This window comes from Thunnus thynnus, chromosome 2 (genome assembly GCF_963924715.1).
Source record: "Thunnus thynnus chromosome 2, fThuThy2.1, whole genome shotgun sequence".
Lineage (NCBI taxonomy): Eukaryota > Metazoa > Chordata > Actinopteri > Scombriformes > Scombridae > Thunnus > Thunnus thynnus.
In genome coordinates this window covers 15,563,103-15,575,048 of record NC_089518.1, presented here as the reverse complement: position 1 = coordinate 15,575,048, position 11,946 = coordinate 15,563,103, and the positions used below count along the sequence as shown (strand labels likewise).

Here is an 11,946-nt window from a genome sequence, read left to right as displayed (position 1 = left end):
ACTCATTAAGTGATTTATTTAAGTAATAATCTCCAGAACTTCTCTTTTACACTAACTCTGATCATGGTTGATGTTTGTTTTGCACACTTGCATGGCTGGGGCTGCATGGAGTATACCTCATTCACCTGCAAGACGTTGACAATATCTGTGCACAATTTAATGTCCATGGGATCAAAATCTAACAGTTAAATGGCCTCTCTAGCCTTCATGATGACAGCAACCATGTTTCCTGATCACAGACAAATAGTAACTATCACTTGAAAATGTAGGTCTCAATTAACTGACTAACTAATTGACTAACGTTCAATAGCTATCTTGACTCAAACCTGAAAATGAAGAAACCTGAGACAGATCTAATGCAAATAAAGAGATTGCTGTTGCTATTTTAAAACATACGTGACTCAGGGTGTGTGTCAAGAGTCTGTGTAGCAACAGAAGAAACTAATTCATTTCATGTGGCTAAATAAAACCAAGAAGTCTTCCATATACTAATAAAACACAATGTAAGATCTGCCCAGGAAAAGGCCAAGAGGATGTTCAGCTACATGAGGTGAATGTGATTTCTGAGTGTCATTTTTCATCTCAGTAAACAAATGAGTCATTTGTTTTGATATGACGAACACAATCAAGGGCCACGACCCTCGCTGCTCGTATAACCCTCATGTTTTTGTCTTGTCACACACATACGTAGAAGTACACACACACACACACACTCATAAACATTCCCAAACGCACACACAGCTGCATAAAGGCAGTCATAACTGTTTTGAATAATTGATCAGTAGTGAAATTGCGTGGCTCTAGGGTTTCCATGCTGTCATTGTCCCTGTTTCGGGTCGATGGGTGGCGAGAAAAAAGTAAACTTCTCATGTGAGTTACTCATCATGTACCAGCCCCTCCATGCGCGCGCACACATACACACACACACACACACACACATATAAAAACACACTCTTCATTCCCATGGCAGTGTGTTGGTTTGGATTAGCTGTATCCTTCTATCTAAAGAGGTAGAAGGAGAAAGAGAGACCACTGAAGCTTCATTTTCTACTCACATGTGCACTGAGCCTCCTGGATCTTGGGGCGACTGTTGTAGGAGGTGCAGGACCATGAGAGGAAGATGCCCCGGGACAAGCTGATCACTTCTGAGAATGACAGTAAGACCATGCTTCTTTATATTTCTATGACCAAATTGTTATTGTGGTTGCCACATTGTGTGACGCAGGAGCCCGGTTACTGTAATAGAGAACCTTCATTCTTTGTGCTTTTGGGGATAAAAGTTAACTAGATTTACTTGATCTTATGTTAAATTTTGATTTAATTTTATTGTGTTTAAGTAGAGAATATCATTGATTATTTACCAGTATTTACCACTAAATACTGTAAGTACGCTGTCTGTTTGTTATGTGTTTATTACATATTTAGTTGTGATAACTGATTTGAATCTACTCTTGGACGAAAAAAAAAAATCCATAATCCTTAATGAGCTTAATTAAGTCTTAAAGTCAGAGGCAAAACGAGACAAAACAATGCAGCTATTGACACATGATTTCTGGTTTTAATCATTGATAAAAGACCACCCATCAACACACACATATTTACCCTCCTACTCCCTTGCATCTCTCTCTCTCAGCTGCATATTTGGGAGCTGGCCTCTGGCCCTTGGCTGTCTCCCTCGTCCTTGTGGGCTGAGCCACCCCGTCTCCCTTCATTAGGCCATTGTTTGTCTCTTTTGTGCCCCTCTGCTGCACACGGCCGTAATGACCTGTGTGCTGGCCACTCTGGTTACACTAAGAACACACATCAAAGGGCCGGCTACATGAATATCTGTTCAATCCATCAGTGGTCCTTTTTTGTCTTACCCCTTTATGCTCCTTCACTGAAGACAATAGTGCCAGGTACACAATGAGGTAGGCTAAGCTCGACCAGTGAAAGGGGTCAGTGCTGTATTGCGGTTATAAAAAATTGACTGGATTTATGAAGCTGAGGTCAGAGGAGGCAAAGGTTGGTAATAACATCAAGATGAAGAAAGTGAAAGAAATAAAACCACAGAAAATGTTACAATATGTTATTTCTTTAACCTTTATTACCCACTGAGGCTGGAAACCTCTTTTCAAGGGAGACCCAGCATGAGAAGTTGCAGAAATAAACACTACAAAACCAGAAAGATAGATATAGATAGATAACAGAGGAGTAAATAAAATAGGAAATAGTAAAAGAAGATTAAAAAAATGGATTATACAAATGTTTCATACAACAGCACATTTTCAGAAGAGATTTAAATGATGGTGCTTATTTAGCTAGAAATGATTTCTCTGTTCACAGTTGACATTGGACTGGACTTTGCAGGTGAGTGGGTTGTTATGTAAAATCACATATCACCTCCTATGATTCGGGTTACTAGGTGATCGTAAAACATTTTATGAACTGAAAAAATTATTGCAAAGGTAGCAGGTCTTTATTGTGTTTTGTAGACTTGTCATTGGTGTTTAGTGTGTATTTTCTGTCTTGTTTCTGGGTTTGGGATTTTGTGGTGGCTATTTGGTTGTGACTGGGTTGTTCTTTACCCTGAGCAGCCTCACAGTCTCAGCTGCCACCATCTATCCACCTGGTCTCGCTGCTCCATCAGTTTATCAACTGCAGTCCTTTTTTTCCACATATGTGGACTAAAATGTGCACCCCCATCTGTCCCTGTATCACGACCTGCATCCGCAATTACCCCCAGATTATCACACCTGGATAAAAATAAATCAATGAGATAGAAAAGGATATAATTGGATTGAAAACATTAATTGTGAGTTTATAGCATTACAGAAAGCAAGAAAGTGACACTATCACAGTGTCACCAACATGAGTGAGTGTAAATAACGAGTATGTCCAGCATTATTAATCCTTATTGCAATACTGAATAAACATATCATGTACATTTTTACTTCAGGTGACGAGGATGAAGTTTCCACATTTCAAGAGGAACATGAGCGGGAAAAAAGCAGACCAAAAAAAAGGAATAATGACAGAGAGAGAAAGAAGAAGGGAAATGGAAGGAGAAAAGGAGCTTCTAGAGCAGGAGAAGGTGAAGAGGAATTACAGGACATAGGTGAGAGAAAAGAAAGAGGCAGGAGAAGGAAGGCAAAGAATGATCTAGGTGAAAAGGGGAGAGAGAAGGAGGCCAAAGTAAAGAGTGATAAGGCAGCAAAAAGTAAGAAAAATCTAAAAAATGAAAAAAGAAGAAAAGTGGAGGAGGATGAGGAGGAGGAGGAGGAGGAGCAGGAAAAGAGAGAAGTTGAAGATGGAAATGTAGAGGGAAAAAAGAAACATGGAAGTGCCAAAAAAGAAGAGAAAGAAGAGGATGGGGGTAAACGTGCAGTGAAAGAGAAAGAAAAGAAGAAGCACAAGAAAGTAGTTGAGACAAGGTAAATTATTATCCTGTCTGTATGTTCCCACTGAGGAAAACAGATCAGCAATATCAATATTCTGTGGTGCACACACAAAAGGTGCAAAGAAAATTAAAAACCACACTCTGTTACACCTCAGTTCAGAACAGGAGACAAGTGGTGAGGAAGTTGACAATGAAGAAGAGAAGCATGAGGAGGAAGTGGTGAAACTGGAGTCTCTGTCACCGGAGGAGCTGGAGAAGCTGAAGGAGGCAGTGGAGGAGAGGAAGAAACTGATCCAGAGTCTCAGAGGGAAACCCTGGCCCATGAAAAAGAAGCTCACAACATTACGGTAAATTCACCTTAATTTGAATTAGGGTCCTGAAATGATCAGGATCCTCTGCACTCGTAGGATCAGCCATAATTCGAGGTGTTACCTGTGATTCACTTTAAATCAAATCATCTTCTTCCTTGTAGGGAGTCTCAGGAGTTTGTGGAGAAATATGAGGGAGCTTTGGGAAAAGGGAAAGGCAGGAAGCTCTATGCATACAAGGTCGTAATGATCAAGGCAAGGAAACAGTGACCGCTGATTGATTTATATAATTATTCAAATAATATTGTTAAATATATGAAGCATTTTGATTTCACTCCCCTTTTTTAGAAATTGATGAAATTTCAACGAGACTTAGATAACTTCAAAACTGCCTGCATTCCATGGGAGATGAAAATCAAGGAGATTGAAAGTAAGTTCGGTAGATTTTCCCTCACAGCCTCAAGAAACTTATCTACTCTTATACACTACAAAACAAGAGACTATGAGACTATGCAAGACTATGAAGAATCATCCAGCTTCCCTTCTTTAGAGTCAGCATTGGTGTAACAATCATCCTCATGTTTATCCTCTGTTGTTCTCAGGTCATTTTGGCTCCTCAGTTGCCTCTTACTTTATCTTCCTGAGGTGGATGTATGGCATCAACATGATCTTGTTCGGTCTGACCTTTGGCCTGGTCATGGTGCCGGAGGTGTGTGGCTTTAATTCAGCAGAAAAAAAGTTAGCATTTCCCTGCACTGCATCTGTGTATCTGTTCAGTCTGTGTTTTTGGATGCTTTGAGGTTTCTTTCTAATGACATCTTCTTGCTCACTTGTGCTTGTTACTAACAGGCATTAATGGGGCGACCCTACGGCAGCATCCCAAGAAAGACGGTCCCGAGGGCTGACGAGGGCAGTGCCATGGACTTTGCTGTCTTATGGGACTTTGGAGTCAGTTGGTTATCTACACTACTGGTCAAAAGTTTTAGAAAACCTCAATTTTTCCAGTTTTTATTAAAACGTACATAGCCTAATGTCTAAATTTACTGAATCTCTTTGTTTAACAAACATTTAATCTAATCAATAAAAACTGGAAAAATGGGGTTGTTTTAAAACTTTTGACATACTCACACCCTCCTCATTAAATATCATTTTGTTATGTTTTGTCACTTTTACTCATATGTGTCAATTACTCTTTTGTAAAAAATATTTACGTTGTGTCACAAAGTTCTTATAGAAAGTCACAGTAAGTGATAACAAAAGCTTGAAATTAGAAAATCTGTGACTTTGCTCCACAGGGTTACGCCCAGTATTCAGTCCTCTTCTATGGTTACTACAACAACCAGCGTGCCATTGGCTGGCTCAAGTTCCGTATGCCTCTATCTTACTTCCTGGTTGGTGTCGGTACAGTGGCCTATAGCTATATGGTGGTCATCAGAACGTGAGTTTATTATGACTTCATACTACTTTTTAATGTCATTAAAGCACAACATTATACTGAATCTGTAATTATTTTTGATTGAAGGATGGCCCGTAATGCGAACGAGTCGGGGGTTGGAGATGATAACAGCTTTAACTTCAGTTGGAAGATGTTCACCAGCTGGGACTACCTGATAGGAAACCCTGAAACTGCAGACAATAAGTTTGCCTCCATCACCACCAGCTTCAAGGTCAATGCAGCTGACTATTAATGTTTCAGTACAGTCGTGGATGTCATATACATTACATATTTACCTACATCTTGTATACCCCTCCTGCTGCCTCGACAGGAGGCCATCTTAGAGGAGCAAGAGAGCCGAAAGGATGACAACATCCATCTGACTCGTTTCCTGCGGGTGCTGGCTAACTTCCTGGTCTTGTGCTGCTTAGCAGGAAGTGGATACCTCATCTACTTTGTAGTGCGTCGCTCTCAGAAGTTTGCCCTCGATGGGCTGGAGAATCACAGCTGGTGGGAAAGGAATGAGGTAGAAATGAGAAATGAGAGAAAGTGAGACAGAGGACCAATACCCATACCATAGCTAAACACCTGGTCCAAAGTATGCCTGCAGTTATGTGTAGGCCCAAAAACATGTTGCTGTTGACCCAATGAATTGACTATGTTAAGAAACTCTGTGGCAAATGAATCAGAAGGTTTGTCAACATGGATATTAAAATCACCAGTTAAAATAATTCAATCACAAGTAAGAACAATGGATGATGAGAAAATTCAGGTAAAAAAAATCTAATGTAGATCTAGGAGGACAATAAATAATTGCACAGAGGGTGGGGGATGCACATTTAATTTTAAAAACAAGCACTTCAAAACTACAGACATTAGTCACCTTTATGGGGTAGCATTTGCAGTTACAGCTCCACCACGCCCATTTAAACTGGTCATAGTTCACCTCTGTCAACCTGACAGTCATCCCCAGATTACAACCATGTCTCTGTTAAAAACATAAAATCAAACTGATTAGAAATGATAAAATCATTTTATAAAGGTCTTGCTAAAGAGAGCTCTAACATTAAAAACATTAAAAAGACCAATTAGCTTAACTAGAGAGGTAGATGGAGGTAAAAAAGAAAGTAGTATTAGTATTAGTATTAAAGTAGTAAGTAGTAGTAGAAAGAAGTGTAGTGTGCAAATGAATGCTTATTAAATTAGATGACACAGCAAATCTTGAAGGCCTATCACAAAACTGATACTAATCTTGACCAGGATATTAAAAATGTCACCAGAGAGTCAAAGTCCATTAGAAAATGTACTACTGTTAAAATCTGAACTAAGACGACAGACTGGTCAGCAAACATGGACAAGTAGCTTGGATAGTTGCTAGATGTGGTAGCATGTTCATGGTGTATGTCATATGTTAGGTTAGCAGAGAGCATCCGTGAGCCAGTTTTGTTTAAGTGGAGCCCATCTGCCCTGAATTAAGGCTGCATTCCACTTACAGCTGCAGGATGTCATGTTGCCTTACCGGTTTGACTTACTGGGATACTTAAATGGAACAAAGCCATTCTTTATGTTTTTAGTTACACCTTTGTTTTTCCTGCTAAAACAAGTCAAATATCTGTTGTGAAATAGCTCTGTTGGTCACCCTACAACATGAGAGGATTAGCTGCCAATTAGATCTGTGGCTCTGTCATGTGTGAATACTTAAACCGTACCATTCAGTAACTTTGTCCCACTTCCATACTTCATAGTAACAACATGCAGTTTCTGAAGTTACTGTAAGAGAAATTAACATATCTAAGCATTTTACACTAAGAGGAAATGATACATTACTTACTGCGCCATTGGATGTCAATTAAACTGTAACTTCAGAAAGCAACTGCCAATTAAATGTTTTTCCAAAAATGTAATCGTATTTTTGTTTCTGGAGGCATTACTGGAACAGTTTCACCACCATCCACAACTCCTTTAGCATCCATTTGCACATTGCATTGTAGAGAAACAGTGTCCATCCATGGCCCACACAAAAATCAAGAGTTTTCTGTGTGTGTACTGACTGTTTTGAGTGAACACACTGCATTCAAAATCTGCTTAGAATAAGTACATAGTATGGACTTTTGACACAGCTAATGTGTTGAAGGTTGTGTAGCTGAACACTTGACCATGACCATGTATATCACTCAAACAATCATTTCACACAGGATAACACTCACTGAGGCAAGGGTTTTGCATTGCACTGTACAAATTTTCAAGACCCTTCAAAAACAGGAAGATGACTGAAGTGATCGATTTTGATCATACAAGCGTGGTTACCTACATAATCTTTGTCATGTGGCCCAAACTTCACTCAGTCAATCAATCACTCAGTAACTAATAACAATAATGATGCTTCATCCAGTATTTTGAGGTGAGGAACCAGACCCTAACAAAGTTGTAGGATGGGATGATCATAGCAGTAAAATAGTGAAATACATCACAATTCAACAACCTAAAAACCTTTAACTATGGTAATTTTGCCCACTTTAGTTATTCTTGAAGTTTGGTATTCTGGTAGATCTTTTGTTTATGTATTATTATGTCCAAAAGTGTATGCCTAATTTCTAGCCACCTTTGGTTTACTGTTTGCTACAGTGTTAGCATGTACACTATATGTAACTACCTGGAAACAAAAAGATAATTTTGCTGCCAGTCCATCATCATGTACTGTTTAAGTTGACAAATTGGCTCATCTCTCAAAAACTCTGTATTCCATGATGCCTTACAAGTCACACAAGTTTCCTTGAGTCTAAAGCCCCTCTTTTTTTTCCAGGTGAACATGGTCATGTCATTACTGGGCATGTTCTGCCCCATGCTGTTTGATGTCATCAGTGCCCTGGAGAACTACCACCCCCGTGTCGCCCTGCAGTGGCAGCTGGGTCGCATCTTTGCCCTCTTCTTGGGAAATCTCTACACCTTCATTATTGCACTCATGGACGAGATCAACCTCAAAGTGAGAACTGGTGTGTGTGGTTGCGTTAGATGCTTTATAATTTTACATTCTGCTTAACCTGAGGTGTGTGTTGCAGAGGGAAGAGGAAAAGGTCATAAAGTTTAATATAACCACATGGGAAGCCAGTCTTTACAATGGTACTGTATCAGAAAACAGCACTGCTCCACCCATCCCAGTCCACCCTGCTGATGTGCCTCGGGGGCCCTGCTGGGAGACCATGGTGGGGCAGGTCAGTGTGTGTGTGTGTGTGTGTGTGTAGATAATCATGTAACTTTGTATGATGTTATTACTTGTTGTTAAAGCAGAAAGTTATGGAGATCCAAAGTGTTCAAAATCAAATGAATACATAATGAAATAACAATAACATGATAAATAGAGACAATGTTTATGATGTAGACTCACAGAGTTTATTGAAGGTAATTTTTATTTCATTTTAGCAGTTTATATTTTCCCAAAGTCTGTTCATATTTCATTCATCACTCAGTCTGTACCTGTCAAATCAAGACAGACTGGACAGAGACAGTAATGTGATTAGATATTGCTTTAGTATGAATGATTGATTTTAAAAGTTTTTAAAATGTATGAGACATGTCACAATTATATGGCTGCATTAGATATTTTATCGGAATTTATTCATGTAATTATTTACTTCATGATGTCTTATTCTGTTACTTTAAGAAATCTTTACCATATTCTAGGTGCAGATAAAAGGTGAAAAAAGATACTAAGTTCAAGCTATTTAAGATTTGCATTAAAAATGAAATGCAGTGTATTTTTTACACCTGTACACATAAATCACACATGTATGTAAAATTATGAGACATATACTCAGTGATAAAGTGGTAAATAAAAAACTTTAACCTTCATAAAATGATCATCGTGAGGCAAACAACCACTGATTTCATCAACTTTCCTGAAAGTATTAATTCTGTCTTTTTAATTATAAATAGCCATTAAAATTCCACACTATACATTTTTCATGGTTGCTACGTCCTTTGCAGGAATTTGTTCGACTCATCATATCTGATACCATGACAACCTACATCACGCTGCTGATTGGGGATTTCCTGAGAGCCGTGCTTGTTCGTTTTCTCAACTACTGCTGGTGTTGGGACCTAGAGGCCGGATTTGTGAGTCATCTTTTTCTAACTGACCACTGCTTTTTTTTTGTTGTTTTTTTAAAAAAAACACTGAGCACCACAATCTCTTTCTGGGCAGTGATGTGTGAGTGTGAGTCACAGCAGAGTTATTTTTATCCCTTTTTTTGTTTCTTCCTGTTAAAGCCGTCATACTCTGAGTTTGATGTCAGTGGGAACGTCCTGGGCCTGATCTTCAACCAAGGAATGATATGGTAGGTCAGAGACAGTGGTTTTATTTAAAAGACTTATTAAGCACATTGTCAATTTTCATGTTTTAAAACACATTCACAATCAGCAGCACAGGAATGCTACAATAGGAAACCACTTTTAGCCTGTCCTCCATGCAGTGTTGATCTTTTCCTTCAGGATGGGTGCTTTCTATGCTCCCTGCCTGCCTGCCCTGAATGTCCTCCGGCTCCATGTGTCCATGTACCTGCAGTGCTGGGCCGTGATGTGTTGTAATGTGCCGCAGGAAAGAGTCTTCAAAGCTTCTGGCTCCAATAACTTCTACATGGCAATGCTGCTGGTCATCCTCTTCCTGTCCACTCTGCCTGCCATCTACACCATCGTCACCATCCCCCCATCGTTTGACTGTGGACCCTTCAGGTAATGTAAAGTTTGTTCAAGGGATCTGGTATTTACAATCTTATTACTTGGCTTTCTGTAACAGTCACTCTCTTCTCTTTAGTGGCAAGAATCGTATGTTTGACGTGATTCATGAGACGTTGGAGTCGGACTTCCCAGCCTGGTTTAGTAAAGTGTTCAGCTATGCCTCTAACCCTGGACTGGTGCTGCCCTTCATATTGCTTATGGTGTGAGTCAGCAGCAGACTATGTGAATTTGCATGACCATGTTGTCATTACTTTCTTTTAGGTGTAACATTTTTGGTTCTTTGATGCTAATAATCTGCTATTTTATCTTTCAGGCTGGCCATTTATTACCTGCAATCCACATCCAAAAGCTACAAAGAAGCTAATGTGGAACTGAAGAAAAAACTACAAGCAGTAATCCCAGATTTGATTTTGTTCATCCTCTCATTGATCACTAGTTCTCTAGTTTCTACCATCACTGGAAAAAATAATGTCTCCACTTGGAAATTTAAGAGAAATGAAGGTGGAAAATTTTGCCTACAGTATGTCACAATTTTCAGCTGTAACATACTCCACATGAAGAAGAAGAAATTGAGTTTCAAGCAAGAAAAAATAAGAAATTTATGTTTGTTAATTGTTCTCTATACTCAGTGCATAGATGCACAAGTGGACCCTCTCTGTGCTACTGTGGTTGTATTTGTAGCATCACTCCAGCAGAGAGCAGCAGAGTAACAGCTCAAATCTGGGTCCATGCCATCAAGCTGGATCCAAAACATTTGGTAGCATGCCTTAGCAACAAAAAAGGAAGAATTCAGCCCTCAGCACTGTGTTACTTGTGGAGAGCAGCATCAATCTGAGCACCTTTCCACATGCCTTACTTTCCAAAGTTTTCTCAACTTTTGCAGTTACACAATGAGCTGTTGTCAATTTGTTGTTTTGTTATTTTTTCCTGTTGTCAATCTTATACTGTTTGTGTTTTTCATTCAAGCAAAATGAAGAGAACAAAAAGAAGAACAAGCGAGCAGCACTGAAGGCTGCAATGGATTTGGAGGAGGCCAGAAAAGCTGCATCAGAGACTGCAGAGCAACAAAAGAACAATAATGCTTCACTACAAGACCATGAAGGTGAGATACAGGATAAAATGAAAGATCTAATGCAATAACAAAACAACTGTTAAACTGCAAGACTTTTTAATGAATTATTTAGATTAATTGTACATTAAATCAAGGTATTTAAAAGAGATTTTACTTCACACAAACAAAATAAACTACTCTGTTAAAGTGATACATTTCTCTTGTGCTATATCTCACCATGCAGCAGATGGAGAAGAAAACCACGGCTGTAGTCAGAGGTTTTATCATGGTAAGAATGGACGCAACCCTCCTTCTTCTGTTAGATACCAAGAGCATCATCTTCCAGTCACCAGAGCCCCTGTCTCCAGGACCCATCACCATGGCAACCACGGGGCTTCTGGGTACCTGCCCGGTTTCCCTCGACAGAGTGAACCGAGGATGTACAGGGTGCCGAGCCTGCAGAGACACTGAGGGGCATATCAGCAAAGTGCCTCTCAAATCCAAGCACTTTACTGAGAAAGTAACACTCAGATATACGTGACAGTGACGAGGATGCTGACGTGATGGCAGTTAGTGTACGTTTTCTAACTTTGTTTTCATGACAAAAAGAAAATGTAATTAACATGTGTATTCATGCAGTAGTCCTTTTGTTTACATTTTCTCTTTAACGTCAAATTAAAGATTTTTTTTTAGCTTTCTGATGATGCAACATACACATGATGATAAAAGCAACTGTAAGCATTTTAAATTGGAATGCAGTTGCCTTTGTTTATTCAATAAATAAGTAAATAATGAATATAATTTTATTTCAGGCTTCAGTGTAAGCAGTTTTTTTATGTCAGGTTTTTTAAATGTGTGAACTAAACTCATGCGATTGTTCTTTACCTTAGCTGACCTTTCATTTGCCTAACAAATTAGTTCAGCTCTCCTCAAAATTATAATCATTTTAAACTATCCTGACACATAATTCTTCTCTTGGCCTCTGAGACACTGAACACAGCTGTCCCCGGCCCTGTGACTGGGCCAAAGTATTAAACAA

General features: G+C 39.2%; 1 protein-coding gene across 1 annotated transcript; it reads left to right on the top strand.

The window, feature by feature from the left end:
• Positions 1-2,341: 2,341 nt before the first annotated feature.
• tmc1 (transmembrane channel-like 1) lies at positions 2,342-11,630 on the top strand. Its single transcript, XM_067605700.1, has 18 exons — positions 2,342-3,413; positions 3,535-3,726; positions 3,852-3,942; positions 4,036-4,117; positions 4,290-4,396; positions 4,537-4,635; positions 4,983-5,125; positions 5,210-5,354; positions 5,454-5,648; positions 7,926-8,105; positions 8,182-8,334; positions 9,107-9,235; positions 9,389-9,456; positions 9,611-9,850; positions 9,933-10,058; positions 10,170-10,248; positions 10,823-10,958; positions 11,152-11,630. The coding sequence occupies exons 1-18, from the start codon at positions 2,920-2,922 to the stop codon at positions 11,376-11,378; spliced, it is 2,886 nt and encodes a 961-aa protein (XP_067461801.1). The 5' UTR covers positions 2,342-2,919; the 3' UTR covers positions 11,379-11,630.
• The last annotated feature ends 316 nt before the right edge of the window (positions 11,631-11,946 follow it).

Coding starts and splice junctions, on each gene's coding strand:
- tmc1 (XM_067605700.1), top strand. CDS start 2,920: ATGTACATTTTTACTTCAGGTGACGAGGATGAAGTTTCCACATTTCAA. Junction 3,943..4,035: donor ACAAGGTCGTAATGATCAAG/GCAAGGAAACAG, acceptor CCCCTTTTTTAG/AAATTGATGAAATTTCAACG. Junction 9,457..9,610: donor TTCAACCAAGGAATGATATG/GTAGGTCAGAGA, acceptor CTTTTCCTTCAG/GATGGGTGCTTTCTATGCTC.